The 22,746-nt window shown below is 37.8% G+C and overlaps 2 protein-coding genes across 4 annotated transcripts in view; one reads left to right on the top strand and one right to left on the bottom strand.

Annotated features, from left to right (window-relative positions):
• Window positions 1–6,455, top strand: part of LOC125226381 (glutamine synthetase 2 cytoplasmic-like) — a 31,306-nt gene extending 24,851 nt beyond the window's left edge. The window contains exon 8 of the mRNA XM_048130353.1: window positions 6,114–6,455. Coding sequence (XP_047986310.1) covers window positions 6,114–6,262 — 149 coding nt within the window. The 3' untranslated portion in view covers window positions 6,263–6,455. The remainder of the gene's footprint in view (window positions 1–6,113) is intronic.
• A 4,131-nt stretch (window positions 6,456–10,586) lies between these two features.
• LOC125226072 (RYamide receptor-like) overlaps window positions 10,587–22,746 on the bottom strand; it is a 121,531-nt gene continuing 109,371 nt past the window's right edge. For all 3 annotated transcript variants that reach the window (XM_048129912.1, XM_048129911.1, XM_048129913.1), the window contains 3 exons: window positions 22,398–22,488; window positions 15,997–16,068; window positions 10,587–12,756 (listed from right to left, as the gene is read on the bottom strand). In XM_048129912.1, coding sequence (XP_047985869.1) covers window positions 12,409–12,756; window positions 15,997–16,068; window positions 22,398–22,488 — 511 coding nt within the window. In that variant the 3' untranslated portion in view covers window positions 10,587–12,408. The remainder of the gene's footprint in view (window positions 12,757–15,996; window positions 16,069–22,397; window positions 22,489–22,746) is intronic.

Here is a 22,746-nt window from a genome sequence, read left to right as displayed (position 1 = left end):
CCCACTTGGCCGGAAATCCTCATTTTCCCGGCCTCTGATGTAATGTACTATTAAGTTACTGCTATCACGACTAATCATTTCACGTTTTGTCGGCACAAAGAGCTCGCACGAGCCCATCGCTTGATGTAGTTTTGATGGGCTAAAAATTACCTTTCACATTTCAGTTGGTTACACATCAAAAACTCTGCATTTCTCTATTCAACTTTCAATGGTGGTTCATTACTTGGACACGATTGCATCAATCAAAATGGTCCAATTTTAGTGCTGCAAGTAGTGTTGTGAATTTAAGCTTTGAGGCGTAAAATACAAAACTCGACTCGCGACTTCTGAGTCCTAAAGCCTCGAACCTTAAAGCCTCCACCATATAAGCCTCAACCTTATAAGTTTGCGTTGCTGCTTACGAGCACAGAATCCTCGAGTCTTTAGTCCTCAAGCTTTAAAGACTCCTAAGCTTTGAAGGTTTAAGTCTATAAGGTTTGTAGCATTTAAGTCTTAAGAGCTTTTAATAAACTAGATCCTAAGGTCAACAGAAGTAAAAAAAACAGGCCAAGTGCGAGTCGGACTCGCCCACTGAGAGCTCCGTACTTTTTAGTATCCTGAGATACATGAGATACAGCGTGGTGACGTGACCGGGCAGACGGATATCTGAGTCTTAGTAATAGACTTACGTTTTTACCCATTGTGTACGGAACCCTAAAATCTACCAAACCGACACCGTCAAATTAAGGGTTAAAAATAAATACTATCTGCCTATAAAGCTCGTTGTTTGAGCTCTTAAAGCTTGACACAGGCCTTCGAGGTTTAGGGGGCTTGAGCTCTCTATGAAGCCCGAGTCTTAAAGACTCACTCTTAAGAGCTCATAAAAAGCTTGAGTCGTTAAGGTTCTGAACCGTTTCTGAGCTAAAACCTTTAACGCTTGAGTCTTTAAAGCGTGAACCTTTAGGGTTTGCAAGTCTTTAAGGTTTAAAAGTCTTCAAGACTAGTCTTATAACAACACTAGCTGCAAGTAGTTAAATGAACCCTATTAACTATGCTGTAGCGTTCAAATTTTAAAACAGTAGGTACTTAGATGTGAGGTCGTAGAAGTAAGTAATTCAAATACGCCATCAACTTACAACTCAAAGCTCATTTTTCAATGGAGAAAATTAGAAGAAGAATCATCATCTCCTCCTAGCTGTTTTCGGTTACGGCGACTGCATTTTATAGATGAGAGCGTCGCTGCTGTGCTCTCAGGTGACTGACGAAGCTAATTTTTGCTACGAATGTGCGACCACACTCGCGGCAGGTCAGCACCCCCGACATAATTGTAGGTAATAGCCACAGGTGGTCTGGCTTTTAGCTCGTCGCGCTTAGCGTCGAGTTCTGTGTGCCTTCTAGCTTCAAACTGACGCACCTGTGTCTGCACGGTATGCCTCCACCGTGGGCGATCACTGGCCAGACTCTCTCAAGTCGTTGGCTCTATATGAACTCTCTTCATATGTCGCTTCAACACATCTTTGAACCGCAAAAATTGGCCGCCTTGCTTCCGCTTACCATTTTGCAGTTCGCTGTAGAAGATGCGTTTGGCGACTCGGTCTTGGGACATGCGGGAGATATGACCGCACCATCGCAGCTGTCGTCTCATAAGGTAACTACTCCGGCGACATCGGCACGCCTAAGGATCTCCGTGTTCCTAACACGGTCGGACCAGTGGACACCCATAATGTCGCGGAGGCACCTAAGATGGAAGCTATCCAAAGACCAAATATGCTTACGATAATAAGAAAACATTTATTGACACACACAGAAAGATAGAACATTTATAAATATGTTAAAAATAAGAAAAACAATTTGCACGCATGCCAAAAGGAACGGGCTCAACATAATTATAGTGCGTATGCCATTTTATTACAAATTGACCGCGCAGCGCTGATTTTCAGTCCGTCCCCTTTTCTGAACCAAGTATGCGGTCTGCGGTGTAGGTATTTATTTGACATTGACAGTATTGATGCTTTTAATTTTATTAATAAATTTATTGAATGAATTATAAATACCATGTATATCCAACTAGAATCGTTTTCATGTAAAATGATGAAAAAGCGAGTCCATAAGGCTGACCTGTCAAAAAGTTATTAAGTCTTTTGTATACCTATTCAGTTTATGTATGTATGTATGTAAACACTTTATTGTACAGACTTTATTGTTAGACAGTTTTTTTTTTTTTTTTTATGAAATAGGCAGCAAACGAGCAGACGAGCCGCCTGATGGAAAGCAGTCATCGCCGCCCATGGACATATTATAAGCAACATCAGGGGAGTCACCTATGCGTTGCCGACCTTTAAGAACCCTAAATACCTGCTTCTTGAAGAACCCCATGTCATAGCGCAAGGGGAACACCTCAGAAGGTAGCTCATTCCACAACTTGCATGTTCTGGGCAAAAATGAGCGAGAGGCCCGTAGTTTAGGTACCTTTATTGCACATTAAAATAAAGTACAGTGCCTTTTTAAAGCATTCTCTACCAGTGAACCAATGAGCTAATAAGCTTCGAATTGTATGAGTCCTAACTTTACAAAATGTTCACTTTATTGAAAAAACGTGGCTTAGCCGTTTCGTTACTACAAAAACATTAAAAAAAAACTGAGTCATTTGAATACATTTCTTACCTAATGCAGATATGATGGCAGCGAAACGGCCAATCCCTTATACCCTGATTTGAATGTTGTGGGGTGATAACCTAGAAAACCTGAAAAAAAAATATATCTACATTTTACATGTACATGTGTGTGTGTGTGTGTGTGTGTGTGTGTGTGTGTGTGTGTGTGTGTGTGTGTGTGTGTGTGTGTTGTATTTTGTTGTTTTTGTACGATTGTACGTTGTAGCTTACATACCAAATTTTCAGAAACATTCTAGGACATCTAGAAGTAATTTAGAAGTCTGATGATCATCAGTTTGCCAGTCAGTGATGAAATCGGGATTGTGCGCTTCACTTGGGTTCGTCTTGGCGGGAGCGCTAACGTGCCCCCCTCCCCCCGTTCTGAGGGAAACTGTCCATTGAATTGAGTTCCAAAATACACGAGTACTTATTATAACGACCCAAATCGTATTCATTTTGATAACACAATAATTGACATTATCGTAACTGATATAATTATGATTTTAACTTTAGATATCGAAAAGAAACGTTACATGAGAGACTTTGAACTGGAGGGCGATTTTTGAATTTCGCATACGGGATTTTGTCACTAAAATACCGGTTGAAAACGGTCAATTGCTTATTATTTTCAGTGACAATTTTCTGAATTCGAACGCGTGAGACTCAAAAATCGGCCCGCTGCGCGCTGGTTATAAATTATACTGTGGCTTTGAACAGATGGAGGTATATTGATTTTGTCTTTTAATTAATTAACGTTTTGTATGCTTCTGTCATAACTTTTGCATGTTTGAGTTGAGTACCTATACATGGGGCAGATCTGCTCCCGAGCGAAATGGTTAATATTATACTTCTCTCATTAAAATATAATAACAACCTAACAACGACACAATTACAATAAACAATGACATAACAATAATATGTTTACGTTGTATTATTACCAGGGCCCGTAACTTTCATGCCGATGACATAAATTTGACGTCACGCGGCATATAGGATGATTCAAGAGTTTTATTTAATAATTAATCATTATTCATCAATCATTTTAATCATGACTTCAAAACTAATCTATTCATACGTGATATAATTAATACTTACTTGATACGTGAAAAGTAAATTAAATTATTTGTTTATTTTTTATACACACATTTTATTAAATAGTTTTGTTATCATATTTCAATAAATAATTAAAATTAAACAAATTGTTTCCTTTTCGTTTCACGTATCAAGTAGGTATTAATTATTCCACGTATGAATAGCTTACTTTTGAAGTCATTTGTACATGATTAAATTAATTAATGAAGAATGATTAATTATTACAATAAAACTATTTGAATCATTCTATATGCAGCGTGACGTCAAATTGATGTCATTGGCATGAAAGTTACGGGCCCTGATTATTACGATTGAATGATAATCTATAATCCGCACACGAGTCGGATAAAGTCTCACTCTCGGGGGTTGGAAATTATGGAAATTGTGCTATCATGAAATACGTTGGGAAATGTCACGTAGGTCGGAATTAAGTTGATGTGTTATGCTAATAATTTAGAATTGTTCTGAATTCGCGTCAGACCAGACCAAGCTAGCAACGAGCTAAGTAGCTTAGCAACGATTTCATTAGGCTGTTATTTTTTAACCCCCGACGCAAAACGAACGGGGTGTTAAAGTTTGACGTGTTTGTCTGTGTGTGTCTCTGGCTGTCTGTCTGTGTGTGTGTCTGTCTGTGGCATCGGAGCTCCCGAACGGATGAACCGATTTGGATTTAGTTTTTTTTGTCTGAAAGCTGAGTAATTCGGGAGTGTTCTTAGCCATGTTTCATGAAAATCGGTCTACTATGTCGCGGTCGGGGGTTTTTTCAAAATTTTAATTTTGTGGTTTGGTTATTTTTAGGTTAGTTAAAAAACCTGTTCACTGGTTTTCAGCCGGCCGTAAACATCAACAAGACGGAGGCAAGAGGGAGAAGGGGGGAGATTTCAATTTTTTCATGGCGACATGATCATTCTACAACACAACAGCCAGTGTTTTGCATTAAGTGACGCACGGGCGTAATATAATGTATGCTTATTGATTAGATAAGTAGCAGAAAGTAACAAGTCACAAAATCACACTTATTGATAGATTCCAAAAAGTATGAAGAAACGCCCGGTGCGCTTTGCTAAAAACGCTTCAACATCCCCCTCGGACAGATGACAATATATTAACAAAAAGTGACTACTTCCCACCACGATTGCTTCGGGAGTAGTAGACCATCGTCGTCTATTGATGTGTAGACCGTAAATGAGGTGAAAGATTCGAAAAAAATAAAAGTGTTTCTTTTTCCAACAATATACTAGTTGAACTTATATTACTTACAACAACATATTGCTATAAGATGTAATCGGACTTGTTTGTGTCAGTTCTCGATAATACTTATATTCCTATACCCGTCCGTCACAGTACAATTGTAGGGTCATAATAACAAAAACGGAACCCTTCTTAAAGACTGGACAGATGGATATGACAGGACATACGTGTCAAAGGGCTTACGACGGCCACCTCTGGAAGGCCAAACAGAATATCCCTCGTTCATGCCTTAGCCACTGGTCCCACCTGCACCGCGAGCTAGTAAGCTATGACTTATGAGCTATCGGCTATAAAAACGAACAAAAGCACTCCCGTGGAAATAACAGAGACACGGCGATATTGATAGGTCACCGCTGGGCGAGTAACTATACCTAAACATCGCCGACGCCGTGACTCTTTTATTTACGCGGGAGTGATTATCTTTTTTTCGTTTTTATAGCCGACTAGCTTTTGCCAGCGGCTTCGCTCGCGTTAAATTCGAAAATTACAGAATGCTCCATACAACGTTCACCCCCCATTTTAAGGAAGGGGGGGGTTAAAAGAGACAAAAAGTAGATATGTCACTCTCCATCCCTTCAACTATCTCCACTTAAAAAATCACGACAACTCGTCGATTCGTTTTGCCGTGAAAGGCGGACAAACAAAGAGACACACACACTTTCCCAGTTATATTAATATTAGTATGGATACTTAGCTCATAGCTTACTAGCTCGCGGTGGGACCAGTGCCTTACAGATTTGTAATTATTATTAGTTTTTCTATTGTTATATTGGTGAAGGAAAACATCGTGAGGAGGACTAATTGCAATAAGGCCTAGTTACCCTTTGGATTGGAAGGTCAGATGGCAGTCGCTTTCGTAATACTAGCGCCTACACCAAATCTTGGGGTTAGTTGTCACAGCGGAGTAGCGGACCCCAGGCTCCCATGGGCCGTGGCGAGTGCCGGGATAACGAAAAGGGGATGATGATTCGTATTTCTATTGTTACTTTTGTATTCAAGGTATGCAAAAAATAGTATTTATCTAGATTATTCTAGATGAGATGTATCATGTCATTTATTGGCTCACCTTTGTTAACTTTACGATTTTTCTTTGCTGGAAAGATGCAGCGTGATGCAGATGTTGATTGTTTGTTGAAGGTGTCGCCAACCGAAGCTGCAGCGTCAGGATTCCTCGGCAGGTAGCGGAGGACAAGAAAGGGTACCTGGAAGACCGGCGACCTGCCGCCAACGCGGACCCCTACCGGGTCATAAACATTATGCTCAGGACTTGCATCATGGACGAATAGCAGAGCTGAGTAGCAGAGATATGATATTTGCTGAAGATATAATATAGAAAACAAGAAAATTTCAAAGGAAACAAGGTAATAGGCTACTTGCCTCCTAGTCAAATCAGCTTCTTTTTAAGAACTGTCAAAACGAATTTTAACGACTTGCTAATATGGAATTTATATGAAATCGAATTGAGTGACGTCACGGTCAACTCAGTTACTTTTTTATATTTCTACCTGACTTATTAAATATAAATTGGATTTAAAAATAACTTCTGTCCATGTTTTCTTATAATTATCTGATGCTTTACTTCGTGCATGGTATAATTTTTTTTATTTTAACTACAGTCAAGTTCCCTATTTCTAATATTATCTTCGGTTACCGCGATAGTTACTTTTTTACTACTAGGGAATTTCTCATAATATTTACCCTCATAACAAATATTATCGGTAAATACTAAATCCCTTGTGACAAAAAGTTACACACATGTGCATAACACATACCGAATGTATTATTGGAATGCTTTGATTACACTCGTGCACATAGGTAGGTATAGAATTTGACACACTTTGATGAAAATTATCTGATGTTTGTCGTAGTGAAAATTTCGGAAACTGATGGTCCGTGTGGCCCAGCAAAGCCCTAAAGTTTCAACTTTGTAAGCTTCCATATTCAATGTAAAATCGGAAATTAAATCCTATGAAATCACTTTATGAATGAATGAATGAATGAATGAATGAATATTTTTATTTCGTGCAACCATGGACACATATGTTATTAGTAGGACTTACAAACTAAGGGGTTAGTGCATACAATATTAAATTTAAAACAACACAACACTCATTGGGGAATGCAATCCCTCGCAGTGCGCTAAATAGGGACAGTCAACCCTGCCCGCTATCATTTGTAGGATGCTGTTGGGGCTGACGCGTACCCTGCGCACCAGGGATGCTGCACGCGCACGCATGAGACGAGGCCCTCAGAATCGAAATAACTTCTCGAAGTTTTAATTGCTAATGCCATATTGAAAAGTAAAAGTTTTATAACTTCGTCCGAGTAGAAATGTGTCAAATATATATTGCATTCAAAATTTTGTAAAATTATGCGGATACTTTTTTTTAAAGCCAAGTGATCTGAAATTAATGTTCTCTGTTTTGATCTTCAAGACAGATTATTACTAGATTTGTGTCGCTTAACTTTAAACTCAGGTAAATTCATTATGCTTTCAGGTTTATTTTGTATAAAGATGTATATATTATTTGAAAAAGAATCAACCTTATAGCAGAATAGATTTACCCGACTTTGAAGTTAAGCGACAAATTTTAGCCTCAGTTAGACGGAGAATGAACTCGTATGCGATTTTAGATACTCTGCGGCCTATTGACTTTACATTTTATGAAGCTGTCCGATCAAATAACGCATTGTAATGAGATTCGTATGCGAATTCTCGTACCGTTTAAGTCAGCCCCTAAACATGTTTTCCATTGTTTTTTCGCACACGCAAATGTTATTACGTCTGTATGTATGTACTTTGTATTGTGTTTGGTGGCAAACATTTATTTGTAGGATGATTCAATAAATAATGTGCCAATTCATTTGTCTATTTTTATTTGGATAAATATAAAATAAAATAATGTATTTTTTATGACCTGCATTTCTAAAGGAAGTAATAAAATAAAATTTTGCTTAACTTAGGCAACAAATAACGTTGATTGGCATAAACGAGTATATTTTATTCTGATTTACGCTGGTTAAAGTTCGATTTATCCTTTAAAATCAGGCCAGTTTTAATTATTCTGGAGAGTGCAAAGTATACTCACAGTCCACGTCTTTTAGCGCCATATGAAAATATTGTTTACGACCTGTAGTAGGTATATCTCAGTAATCTCTCTATAGCTATATGTTGATGGGACTAAGACAGTCGCATTTTGTTCGCTACGTACATCTACGGACTACAAACAATGGGCGCGTTGGCTACGGGGTACTTTTGGTTTAGGTTGCTACGGAAATGTGACGAGACTCAATATTTTGGAAACCCTCTTGACTCAGAAGTGTGGATACTATTTTTACCGTGACTAAACGTAATAAATATAAATTATACCGGTGCGCGAACCAGGCTTAAAAACTATATTTATTATTACTTGTAGATTAGGTAGATTAGCACATTGTAGGTAACTTTTCCTTAGTCACCTGTTGACTACAAAATGACCGCTGTAAAGGGTTCGAAACGTCCAGTATACATATTACATGTTCATTTTACGAGATATAGGTAATCCCTTTTACAGTTTTATTTGATTCGAGATAATTTATTTTGACATTATTTCGCCCAACAAGAGGCGCACAATTTAATGATGGCTTATCTTTAACACTTTCGAAACCGGGCTCTACGCGGCGCTACGACATTTTCGCTACATACGGGGAAACCCATGTAATCGGCTACGCTTCTACGAGCGGTGTGCCCGACAGTCGGGTTCTTGGTAGCGAAAGTGTTAAGACAGTTATGAAGTTATCTGACTTCTGATATGGTTGACGAAGACTGACATTATCCTTATAAAAAAACAGACAAAATATTTTTTCTTCAATACTGACTGTAGGTCTTTTAACGGTGATATTTTTATATGATATTAATAATGGTCTGTCAGCGAGTTTTTCCGCGTAGTTGGATTAATGCCACTGTTTGATAGTTGTAAATTTAGTCACGTTGTAATACTATTCATACTTATTAAGTAAGTAAGTAATGAAACCAAACACCGACCGACCGACTGGTGGCCGCCCAGTGGTTCTACCAAGGTATCGCTGGCAGGACAGTGTGGCGGCGGATCTGCATTAGTATCACATCATTGGAGGCTTCACTTTGGACCACTGAGCCAAAATAGTTTACAATGAAGTCCTGATCTTGTGCGTAGTAGCCCTAATTTGTAGACGGTTTACTTATATGGATATTATTCGCACATACCTATAGATATTCCTTGAACACTCGTGATGGCCCTTTCATTTCCCATGTATATAGCATATGCATAGCGAGAAATGTTATCAACTTATCACAAACATTCGTGGAATCCCTATACTCATTATGTCTGGATGCACACTCATTAAAGGAACGAAATCGTTGCAGGCGATTGAAAACCAGGAAAATTAATGTCTTCATAAAAACAAAACTCAGTGTAAAAATACCTCAAGAGTCAGTTTATTTCATTGAAATTCAATATCCCCAGTTAACGACTGTTTGATTCTTCGTAAATAGTTTTATGTCTGTCTATAAAATCACAATGTGCACTTGCGTTTCTTTTCCTCCAACTGTTACTAAAATAACAAATATCAATAAAACTGCGAACAGAGTTGTGAATGTTTATTTTCACGTGAAGTATATTTTCTTGACTATATATAGTATATATACAATATACATAACACATCTTCTACATCTTGTAGGTTCCTTGAATTTACATGAAGAACAAGTTTTTGCACTAAAACTATTATTTTATACAATCGAAAGTTTTCTGAAGGTAGTGTTCGTAATACATAAGTTACATAACTTTAAAATCCTGTAGTAGATAGCTATAACATATAGAATTATTTTTGCGGTTCTAAATATCCTGTCTTATCTTATCTCATTTTTGATAAGGAGACTATGGAGGTACTCGTACATTCATGGACAAAAAAAATTAACAAGCTCAAAGAGCCTATACATAAATGTATTAGGTATAGGATAGAGAAACTAATAATGTCGAAACACTTTTTGGCACTCAAATAGACGTAAACACGGAATTGATAAAACATGCACTTAATTGTACTGATCAAATATGAAAACTCCATTTTAAATCTTGTTTAATTTATTGTGTCCTTAATGTATCTATTATGTGTTTGATGGTACTTGTGAATATCAGAGGTGAGAAGTTCTTATGACAGTTTAAAAGTGCCAGAAAAATGCCTGCCTCTGGTTAGATCATTTTCAAAAGAAACGTTTATTGACCATAACAACTTTTCTGTCTTCCAAGTAAAAAGTCTCACCCAAGGCAGTCATTTTCCAGTTTTCAATTTACGAGTAGTCTAAGCCTAGTGGCATCGATTGCAGACACAGATGTCATATATACCATAGATCAAGCAAACGTATCTACTTAGCGTGTCAAATGAACTCAGTGAAATCCACTGAGTTGTCCGTCTTTACTCGCAGCTTGCAGCTTTCGGGCGTCAATTTTTGTAAGTTGAAGTCAACCAAAACATAAAAAATGCCTCGTTACGTGATATTCAATTGCAACAACACAAAAATTATGAACAATCAAGAGCCTGAGACATATTTAAAATTACGGGCAAGAATCAACTTCAGTACAAAATTTGACACGCTCGGCCCTATACAAATATATGAATTTGTTTCTTCTATCTAAATTAAGTTCTGTGATTGCAGACGTTTCTGCTTGTCATAATTTTAAATTTATGGGTAAAAATATTAATACTATTTCCCCCAGTTAACGACTGCTCGATTCTCAGTAGTAAATAGTTTTATCGCTGTCTATAAAATCACAAGGTGTGCACTTGCGTTCTTTTTTTCCTCAAACGGTTGTGAATGTTTATTTTCATGTGTAAGAAATTATACTTCTTAAAAACATCCACATAAATAGCCAGTGAGCTCTGAGTGAGTGAGCATAAATAGCCAGTGAGCTCTGAGTGAGCATAAACAGCCAGTGAGCTCTGAGTGAGTGAGCAGTAAGTGAGTGAAGGAATGGAATGCGCTCCCACCATCTGTATCCCCGAAAAATACGACCTCGGTCTCTTTAAAGCAAGAGTGGTTATTACTGAATCGGCGAGCTCCATTTTAGACTCTGTCTTCACTTTCCACCAGGTGTGACTAGGGTCAATCGCTGAACAGACAACAATAAAAAAAATCCGACAATAGGGGTGTTTATTGTTTTACTGCTATTTTTACATAATCCAACTCACTTTTCCTTTCACGAAACTTTTGCAATTGCGTCGAATCTTTCTAAGAAAACAGTTCTATTGTCCATAGGGCAATAACGAAACTTGATAGCGATATCTAAGATAGAATAACAGGCTACTTACTAGAAGTGGTATGGCGAGTTGCCAGATTTTACTCGCCAAGATTTTCAGTCGCCTTTGATGCAAGGCTTTTCTTATCTATAGAAATGCTAATACGAGGTTAACTTGATAAATTTTAATTAACATTTTCGGTACTTTATTGCGCTTTAAGCATCTAGAGTCTCGTAATAAATGTTTCTTTCTTTACTAACGACGTATTTAAATTTTAATTAGTGTTTATCATGGACTGTCAGAACCTAGTAGTAGTGTAGTAGATGACGTAGACGAATGTGTGTGACGTTATCATCACCACTTTTCTATTATAAAAATATATGACTGATAGTGATAGCCATGTTTGCTAACATACCATAGAAATACTATTGAGGTGTTTTAGAGAAAAAGTGGTACCACAGTATGATGATCAAGTAGAGTAGCTAAGATACGATTATCTGTATCGTTGAGTAAGAATATGGTATGCTTGAAGTGTACAGAATGGCATAGGATATGCTTAAACCTTTCGTCTATACTTTTTTCTACATCTATGGGATTTATTGGTTCGATCAAAATTGTCAAAACTGACGGTAATCTAGATCGAATTTATGTTACTTATAATTAAAACCTAGCTTGAAAAAGAAAGACTTAGAGGAGTTAGAGGCGTTTAACTCGTACATATATTGAACAATTAAAGTAGACTATTGTAGCGATCCGTCAGTTCAGACGAAATACTCTATTGCAACGCAAATGAATTAGTGGTTATCCACATCGTTACGTTAGATTTATAGCGGAATAATTCACAGCATTCTATTCTTGTGTTCCGTACAGTCTAGTTTCACTTTATCAGAAAACATGCATTAACCTAAATTCTTACAAACTACACTGTTTACAATATAATGTGGAATTATACAGTCTTTTGCAAACAATAAATAATAATAAATATTTGTATATTATACTAACAGATTAAGTACCATTTTGCTGTACAGAATTAAACGTATTGATTAGAATTATCGTAGTTTTAAACGTTGTGACACTTGGTGTCAATTACAATTAGTGTAACAAATCACATTTCTTATCGACTATATGTACTAATGCGTAGTTTATGACAAAAATCACATTTATTGTATGGAAAGTTCATTTACACTTTATCATCATAGGATATGTCTGTGAACTCGACAATGTTGCTGTTGGGGAAGATGTACAGCTCTCCTATTCTCTCGTCACCTACGGGTAGTTCGCTTCTGGGTATTTTCGTTTCTAGTTGTCGACTGCCATTTAACGTTTGATTCAAATTGTGAGCAACATCCTTCGTTGATCTGAGTCCGCTTTCCCTCTGCGAGTCCTGGTTTCGGATGCAGTGACAGGAGGAGCGGGGGGTGCGCGAGCCGCCGATGGGCGCTAGGCTGACTGATTTTCTCGTCGAGTACACGCTGCGTTCATTCGTCGAACGGAATGATAAGACGCGCGTGCGATAGGACTGTCCATCCTAGGAGAAAATAATGGGTTGTCAATATTTTTTGTGGCTAAGGAAAACTTTTCTAATACTATCATACAACTAACTATACTATAATTTCCTTGTATTTTATAGATTACCTTACTGATAGTCCGACTAGCCGATTAATGATTCGCAGGCAACTAACGATTCGCCGAATGTCGTTTCGCAGTGTGATCGAATTGTTGATGACACTTTTGGTGGACTAACGATAACGTTACGTAGACTCTTGATTTGCATAATATAAGTCTTTTCAGTTATGTGTAAATTCTCAGAACTTTTATTGGACAGTTGTCATTTGTCTGAGTATTATTTTTGTAGATACTAGAATATCAACTCAGTCATATGAGAGATGTTCTGAAGATCAAAATCAATATCAAATTATCATTCGATATAATTTAATTGTGTTTCGGTCGATGCTTTTCCGATTTGATTCCGACTGGTTTTATCAAAGGATTATTTTACGAATAGTAAATATATTATGCGTATCAATGCTGTACGTAACCGAATGCACAAACGCTCACGAAACGCTCACGTTAATACCTCTTTCGTAAATCTTTATCGCTCTTGATTTTTGATTATTGGCGCGACGGCGCGACAGAGCCAGACTACATTTCTGCGGCGTTTCGGTGGCGTTTCGCGTCGCCGTCGACTACGGGGCCTGCTTACTTAATTTTGAAAAAGATTATTAAACGTAATGAGATTCTGCTAATTGTTTTTCGACCAAAAAAGGCGTCGACGAATCGTTGACGGCGCGGCGTACCGAAAATCGGAGTATTTTTTCTCGGAATATCAATAGGGCAGACAAATGCTATGTAGGGCGTAAGTAAAAGTGCGCCTTTTGAGCCAGAGATTGATGATGGCTGCTTGCGTGGGATGGGATAGCATCTGTCGCACACACCCTAGAATTCTTCATTTCGCTCATTGTTCACATTTTATTTCATTATAGATATACCGCTTTAAGTAAAAATACGATGCTAGTGAAAGTACGAAAATCTTTACAAAATCGGAATTAGTTAAATTACACAACATTCCTTAAAAGCGTTTTCATAAAGAAAAAATACCTCACTGAAACGTTTTGCTTTCTTAGCGAGATACTTATTACTAAATTCCCAGACGTACAAAACTAAAATGTTTACCTTAATCTTATACTTTTAAACGAGCAATTCTTGTATATTTATTTATTTATACCGATAATCTCGGAAACCGCTCTAACGATTTCGCTGAAATTTGTTATGTGGGGGATTTCGGGGGTGAAAAATCGATCTAGCGTAGCCTTAGATCCCGGAAAACGCGAATTTTTGAGTTTTCATGAGTTTTTCTTTCGCGTTAGTAAACGTAAAATATGGTCGTTAATTTCGCCGCGCGTGCATCGATTCCGCTTAGCACAGTCGTACGAGGTCGGTCTAATGTACGCAGATAGATTGTAGGTGTCAGGGTTTCGAATCCCGGCCAGAAATTAAGTTTTTGTTTTTTGTCTTTTTTTTGTTTTTGTATTTATAAGAGTTTTTTTTTATCTAAAGACGTGATATATTAAAATAGAACCGAGCGAAGCTCGGTCGCCCAGATATTAATGACTTAAGAGCCGTTAAATTACCTACTGCGTGATAAATTTCGTACTTAGTATTGAAAATAATGCCTTGAATAGTACTGTCAGCATTGTCAAGAGGGTGCTGTTAATCAACTTATGTACAGAAAACGGCCAGAATGCATATCGGTTTTGCGTCTTCATAGAGCGTTGTCTCTTTCTTGCTTATGTGACGTTAATTGTCTCTTTCCAAAGACCTATGTGCATTCCTTATGGCCGTTTACTGTATGTGGTGATTAAATATTGGGTTGGTAAGAAAGTAATGAGCGATCGATTGAATTCCACATAAAATTTTTGAGAGAGTTCTAGAATCTTCTATGGTCGAAAGTATATAAAGGGCGAGTCGCACAGTTTCTCGTCAGTCATTCACTAGCTGTCGCCGAGCTAATATAAGGAAGAAAATGGACGAATTAAAAGTGCATGTAAGGCATTGCTTACTATATGAATTTCAGTCTGGCCATTCAGCCGCCGAAGCAGTGCGTAATATATGTCAGCGTGTTGCTCCTGAAGTTGTGTCTGAGGCCACGGCGAAACGATGGTTCCAGCGGTTTCGTAGTGGCGACTTTTCATTATCAGATCAACCTAAGTCTGGTCGACCGGTGAAGATTGATGTAGTCAAATTAAAAACCTTAATTGAAGGAGATCCGAGGCTAACGAGTCGTACTCTTGCTACCAAGTTAGGCTGCTCTCATGTCACCATAGAAACACATTTACACGAGTTGGGAAAAAACTACAAATACAGTGTTTGGATACCGCACGAACTTGATAGAGATCAACTAAACCGCCGTGCCGATATCTGCATACAACTTCTGTCTTTTCGCCGCACATTCAACTGGCTGGACCATCTTATCACTGGAGATGAAAAATGGGTCTTATATATAAATCACACACTCAAACGTCAGTGGCTAGCTCCAAACGAAAAAGGAATAGAGGCACCAAAAACAGAGCCTCACCCGAAAAAAGTTATGCTGTCCGTTTGGTGGGATATTCATGGTATTATTCACTGGGAACTCCTACCAAGTGGAATGACTGTTACCGCATCAGTATACTGTAATCAGCTTGAAAATTTAAACCAAAAAATCTGTCAGAATCGTCCACAGCATGCTAAAGTTTTTTTCTTACACGACAATGCTCGCCCACACATTGCAAAAGTGACTCGGCTAAAGCTATTGGAGCTAGGTTGGAAAGTGATACCTCATCCACCCTACTCTCCAGACTTGGCACCTACGGATTACGCATTGTTCAGATCGCTAAGCAATGCCTTGAATGAAAAAAAGTTCGATGATCAAGCCCATCTACGACAGTACATAGCTGAGTTTTTTGAATCTAAACCTAAGAACTTCTTCGCCGATGCTATTCATTCTTTACCAGAACGATGGAGACAAGTAGTAGATAACGAAGGCCGTTATATTTTTGATAAATGATTAAAATAATAAATTAAATAAAAGTTACAATATTGGTTATGATTCGCTCATTACTTTCTTACCAACCCAATATATTATTCTAATATGGAAAAAATAGCTCTCTAAAAATTCCGCAACATGGCACGTAGTCCTATATTCCGGGTCAGGCAGGCTTTATCCTTTCATCTATGGCTTGCCATATATTTGAATATGGATTTAAATATGTATTAAGTACCTACTTACCTCGTAACTGTCAAATCGCATTGGCTTTTTTCCAAACGTAAATCGCTGCTTAAACTCCTTTTTGAACTTTTCCTGTAACAAAAAAAATGGATCAATTATCTTATCTTACATTTCTGCAAGTTTTATAAAACAATTATGATATCTTACTTGTTCAGTAATAAAATTAATCAGATAACATCCATACTAAATCCATACTAATATTATAAATGGGAAAGTCTGTGTGTGTCTGTGTGTCTGTCCGTCTTTCACGGCAAAACGGAGCTACGAATTGACGTAATTTTTGAATGGAGTAAGTTGAAGGGATGGAGAGTGACATAGGTTACCATTTGTCTCTTTCTAACACGAGCAAAGCCGTGGGCAAAAGCTAGTTTTATATAATCTGGATTTTACAGGTTGCGAAATAAAAACAGGTGCGGTCATTTTTCTATGCAAACCTACTCGACAGTTTTCCCTGTAAATTTTTTGAATAAAGATTAATATGTAGGTACTTAGGTATTAGCAATATCTTCCCTGTCAGACAATTTTATTTGTGTTTGATTTCATTTTTTAGGGTTCCGTAGTCAACTAGGAACCCTTATAGTTTCGCCATGTCTGTCTGTCCGTCCGTCCGTCCGTCCGTCCGCGGATAATCTCAGTAACCGTTAGCACTAGAAAGCTGAAATTTGGTACCAATATGTATATCAATCACGCCAATAAAGTGCAAAAATAAAAAATGGAAAAAAATGTTTTATTAGGGTACCCCCCATACAAGTAAAGTGGGGGCTGATATTTTTTTTCATTCCAACCCCAACGTGTGATATATTGTTGGATAGGTATTGAAAAATGAATAAGGGTTTACTGAGATCGTTTTTTGATAATATTAATATTTTCGGATATAATCGCTCCTAAAGGAAAAAAAAGTGCGTCCCCCCCCTCTAACTTTTGAACCATATGTTTAAAAAACCGGCCAAGTGCGAGTCGGACTCGCCCACCGAGGGTTCCGTACCTACAAAACTTTTACGTTACTCACATAATTCTAAAGACTGGGCTAGGCTAGAAGTATAGGTTCTCTAATGAGCATAATTGTGTTTAGCGTCACCTCTCGACGAATTCGCGAACTAATTAGCACAGCTTGCATGAGGTCTTTTATAATGTTAACCAAATTCAACATTTTTTATTTTATTTTAAAGTAGGTTTTTTATGTAAAATTTCGTAGCTATAAATTTTAACACCCTTATTCATAAACGTACACTAAAGTATCCAGCCGATAAAGTTCGTTTGTCCCTTTCTATCACACCAATACGTCGGAAAGGGACAAACGAAATTTATCGGCTTGATAACTTTAGTGTACGTTTATGAATAACGGGGTAAGTAAGTATGGTAAACATCAAAACCGGCCAAGAGCGTGTCGGGCCACGCTCAGTGTAGGGTTCCGTAGTTTTCCGTATTTTTCTCAAAAACTACTGAACCTATCAAGTTCAAAACAATTTTCCTAGAAAGTATTTATAAAGTTCTGCTTTTGTGATTTTTTTTCATATTTTTTAAACATATGGTTCAAAAGTTAGAGGGGGGGGACGCACTTTTTTTTCCTTTAGGAGCGATTATTTCCGAAAATATTCATATTATCAAAAAACAATCTTAGCAAACCCTTATTCATTTTTTAATACCTATCCAACAATATATCACACGTTGGGGTTGGAATGAAAAAAAATATCAGCCCCCACTTTACATGTAGGGGGGGGTACCCTAATAAAACATTTTTTTCCATTTTTTATTTTTGCACTTTGTTGGCGTGATTGATATACATATTGGTACCAAATTTCAGCTTTCTAGTGCTAACGGTTACTGAGATTATCCGCGGCCGGACGGACGGACGGACGGACGGACGGACGGACGGACGGACAGACAGACATGGCGAAACTATAAGGGTTCCTAGTTGGCTACGGAACCCTAAAAAAGGGTGAGTAAAACAATCTGAAAGGTTCTAAGTTTTACTTAAAGGTTTTTAGGGTTCCGTAGTCAACTAGGAACCCTTATAGTTTCGCCATGTCTGTCTGTCCGTCCGTCCGTCCGTCCGTCCGTCCGTCCGTCCGTCCGTCCGCGGATAATCTCAGTAACCGTTAGCACTAGAAAGCTGAAATTTGGTACCAATATGTATATCAATCACGCCAACAAAGTGCAAAAATAAAAAATGGAAAAAAATGTTTTATTAGGGTACCCTCCCCCTTACATGTAAAGTGGGGGCTGATATTTTTTTTCATTCCAACCCCAACGTGTGATATATTGTTGGATAGGTATTAAAAAATGAATGAGGGTTTACTAAGATCGTTTTTTGATAATATTAATATTTTCGGAAATAATCGCTCCTAAAGGAAAAAAAAGTGCGTCCCCCCCCTCTAACTTTTGAACCATAAGTTTAAAAAATATGAAAAAAATCACAAATGTAGAACTTTATAAATACTTTCTAGGAAAATTGTTTTGAACTTGATAGGTTCAGTAGTTTTTGAGAAAAATACGGAAAACTACGGAACCCTACATTGAGCGTGGCCCGACACGCTCTTGGCCGGTTTTTTAATCTAATCCAAATTTGGTTATGGTAGCTGAAAAAGTATACGTATGTATAACCACAGAATATATAATAGTACAAGTAGTATAACGCAAGTTTCTAGCGGGAAATTACTAAATAAATATTATTTAGAATACATTATCTATTGTTGTATTTTGCCTTGGACCTTGTAGTACCAATAGATAGGTAATTATTGATATATGGCAAAACGAAGGAAATTGTTTACACCTCCGCAAATAAGTATCTAATGATAATTTTTAATTTACCATGTTACTTCACGTAAAAATGTCTATTGAGTTTCTGCCACAGACCACCATGTGGTTTCTGCATATTCTGCGCTGTGCATAGAATTTGCAGAGACATTGCAGAGAGCGCACGCGGACACCGGCGCGGCGCCAGTGGACGCGTCTGTGTGCGTGAGCTAGGTATGCATACAACTACAACTGCTGTAGGCACCGCCCCCCTCAGTAGATCTATGCGATAACATCGATTTAAACTTCCCTATAGCCTCGTGGCGCCCACCGTACAAAATTTTTGCTAGGGAATTTTGATTCTTATTGTACTTGAGATTGAATTCAATTTCAGTTACTCGAAAAATTTTAGAAACAAAAGAAATTATATTTTATTTGTTTACATGAGAGTTAAAATTCCATTGAAACCATTATGTACTTTAGAAACACAGAGAACCTCCTTTGGGGTTGGTCTGTGTACCGCAATCTGAGGCGCTGAATGTTTTAAGACTGTGCACACTTACGCCGTGTCTTGCGTGGTCGCGCGCGACCGTCGCCGTCACTTCTCATCGCATCGTCTACTTTCATATCGATAAGGTTTGATTTCGTATGCGCCGCATCGCCGTCGCGCGACCATCGCGCGACCGTCGCCCACGCAAGCCATCGGCTTATCAGTCGCGGTCGTCAGCCGCGTCCGTCAGACGCGTCCCATAATTTGTTTCAAGCTTTATACCTACACAAGTTTTCCTTTCAATAGCAATAGCTAACGTAACGCTTGGCTTGAGTACTAAAAACTGTATAGTTAAATTAATGAAATATGTATAAGTAGGATATTGAAATCTTCTTTCTTCGTCGAGCCATCACAGCTAACTTTAACTTACAAACGGTCTTAAGCACCTGCACTTCTGAAGGCGCTTAAGTCATTTTTGCTAATAAAAAAAAGCCACAACGTTCTATGAACATTGGTCAAGTGCGAGTCGGTTTTCGACTTTTCCATACAAAGAACTCATGAGCGCCTGAACGACTATGATGGCAAAGTTAACGTTTCGCACTTTCAAGACTTTACGTATATATCTCGGAAACGATAAAAGATAGAGCAAAATGGACTTCAGATTTGGGCTTTCGGTGGCACAAATTCTATGTTTTCGTCAACAGAGACCTTTTTTTGGACCGATTTGAATAAAATTTTGCTCAGCCAATTTATAAATGGTCTTAAGCGCCTCCTTTTTAGTAGGAACTTAAGTCATTTTGTACAAATGAAAAAAAAATTGAACAAGTTCTAAAAAGAAAAAGACAGAAATGAATTTCTTTATACCTGTCCAACGCGCTTACACAATTTTAAGACGTTTAGTAACTACTTGCAGCGGCAGTGAGTGAAATTCGTAATCTGAGTTTTTTCTCTTAAGTCCGACTTACGCTTGACTGTGGATTTCTAATAGGTTTTCCTGTAATCTACAGGGAGAGGGCTATCTCGTGTATTTTTTTGAAAATTTTACGCTAAGTAGTTTCGGAGATAAGGGGGGGAATGGTCATTTTTTGCTTATTTTCTTAAATTACTTCTAAATTACCAAAACAAAAAATATAAAAAAATGGTTTCCATACATTCGTGACTAATGAACAGGGGCACCTTTACATCACAGACCAGCCAAATCATGAGCAATACAAATAAAACATTTTTCTAGGACCTTTACTCAACTAGGATATTTACTCAACGATCATGATTTTTTTAGGCTCCAGGTAGCTAGCCAAAGTAACAATGGCTTACGCTTCGTTAGTGTGTCGCAGCTCTCTCTCTCTGTCACACCAATATAGAGGAGCAATAGACAGAGAAAACTGCGAAACTATACGTAGCGTAAGTGATTGCACACTTCTTTGCCTGGTGTTAGAAAATATACAACCAACTTCGGTGTCGACGCGACACGTTTTAATATCGAAATTCCAGGTTTAGTTATTGCTCGTTTACGACACCCCACGTGCCAGAAGCGAGCATAAATTACTTGCGATAAATACCGATGCTAGCGAAATTAATTGTCAAATGAACCTTAAGATACCGTGCGATTAATAAGAAAATGTAACCTGCGCTGCGCAACGACATTGATTAATTTTACGCACACAGCTACGAACACGAAAAAAAAGTTATGTACAATTATACTAAAAGGAATCATTCACGTGACATATCGTCACTACTTTTAAAAAAACTTGTATCTTCGTCTGTCAATGAAAATAAAATTGTAGTAAGTATGTATGGAATGCATATAGACTTACTGCGTTTTAACTTTGAGGAGAAGCATGAGATACGAGATTTTTAAAGTAGTGACGATATATTTATTTATTAGCTTTTGCCCGTGGCTTCGCTCGCGTTAGAAGTAGCCCATGTCACTCTACATCTCTTCAACTACCTATATCCACTTTAAAAAATTACGCCAATTCGTCGCTCCGTTTTACCGTGAAAGACGGACAAACAAACAGACACTTAAACTTTCCCATATATAATACTAGCTTTTTGCCCGCGGCTTCGCTCGCTTTAGAAAGAGACAAAAGGTATCCTATGTCACTCTCCATTCCTTCAACTATCTCCACTTAAACGGTTAACATTTTGTTTCGTTATAAAAGCATCTAAACTATCACCTCAAAAGTGTTGGACGGGAGACGTTGACTAAATTATTTAATACGTCTTTATTTGGCTTTTGGCATTCCTCAATCTGCCAAAGAAGCTACATCTGGGGCCCATTTCTCAAAACTTAAAGTTACAAGTTACAAACGGAAGTCTCTTTCCAACTTGTCATATTAGACATTGACAACCACTTGTAAATTATAACTTGTTTAATAAGTAATCGGGCGGGCCCCAGGGGCTCATTTCTCGAAAGGTACAAGCCTTGTATTACAAGTGCGCGAACTGTTAAATCGTATGGGTTGTCATGGAAACACACTTGTAATACAAGGCTTGTACCTTTCGAAAAACGGGCCACTGGTATCCGCGAGCATATTGACCCTTAACCACTTTAGTTTTCATCTGGGACGCGATTGGTGATGTAAACCTGTTCCTGTCACGTGGTCAATGACATGTTGATCAGTGTAGATAAATCGTTAGCAAATGAGTGATTAGGTATTTTATGCAATCTAATATGTAAGTTTTTTCGCAAAAAAAAAAAACATTTTTAGCACAAGCTTTTATAGCCGACTGTACTTTTTTTCAACGCTCATCTACTGCGTTTCTAAAAACCTCTTATTCGAGGGATACATCATTTCATTACAGTTCCTATGGCCACCTTTCTGCTCCTTCATCAGATCAGATCCATGATTCCATAATATTGCATTGTCACGTGAATCCATACTAATATTATAAATGGGAAAGTGTGTGTGTCTGTTTGTTTGTCCGTCTTTCACGGCAAAATGGAGCGATGAATTGACGTAATTTTTTAAGTGGAGATAGTTGAAGCGATGGAGAGTGACATAGGCTATTTTTTGTCTCTTTCTAACGCGAGCGAAGCCGCGGGCAAAAACTAGTTACATATATATGTGTGCAAAATTTCAGCTTAATTGGTTAAAGATATCTGCTTCAAAATTGTCTCACAAAGGTTTTGCTGTAACTTTATTACTAACGCCAAAAGGTAGTCCATACTTACATTGTAAATAGCGTAGATAAAGGGGTTATAACACGAGTTACTCATGGCCAGCCAGTCGAAACAGAAGAATATCACGTTTATGTATCTGTATCTGAAACAAAAAAGTCGTTTAAAATTAAAACATAAAAGACAACGCAAAATATGCAACTACGAGTATTCTAATTTAAAAAAAAACATTCAGTCGAATTGAGAACCTCCTCCTTTTTTTGAAGTCGGTTAATAAGGTGCGTATTACGGCAGTGATTAGGTAGGTATAGTCAAGTATGAAACAATAATATGGGTGTACAAAAGTTCCTCAAAAATGTATTCCATGGCTCTTAAAGTAAGAGCCTTAATTTTACACTTTTGT

The sequence above is a fragment of the Leguminivora glycinivorella genome, chromosome 5, assembly GCF_023078275.1.
Source record: "Leguminivora glycinivorella isolate SPB_JAAS2020 chromosome 5, LegGlyc_1.1, whole genome shotgun sequence".
Taxonomy (NCBI): Eukaryota; Metazoa; Arthropoda; class Insecta; order Lepidoptera; family Tortricidae; genus Leguminivora; species Leguminivora glycinivorella.
Note: the sequence above shows the minus strand (reverse complement) of the source record. Positions and strands in the feature narration are given on the sequence as shown.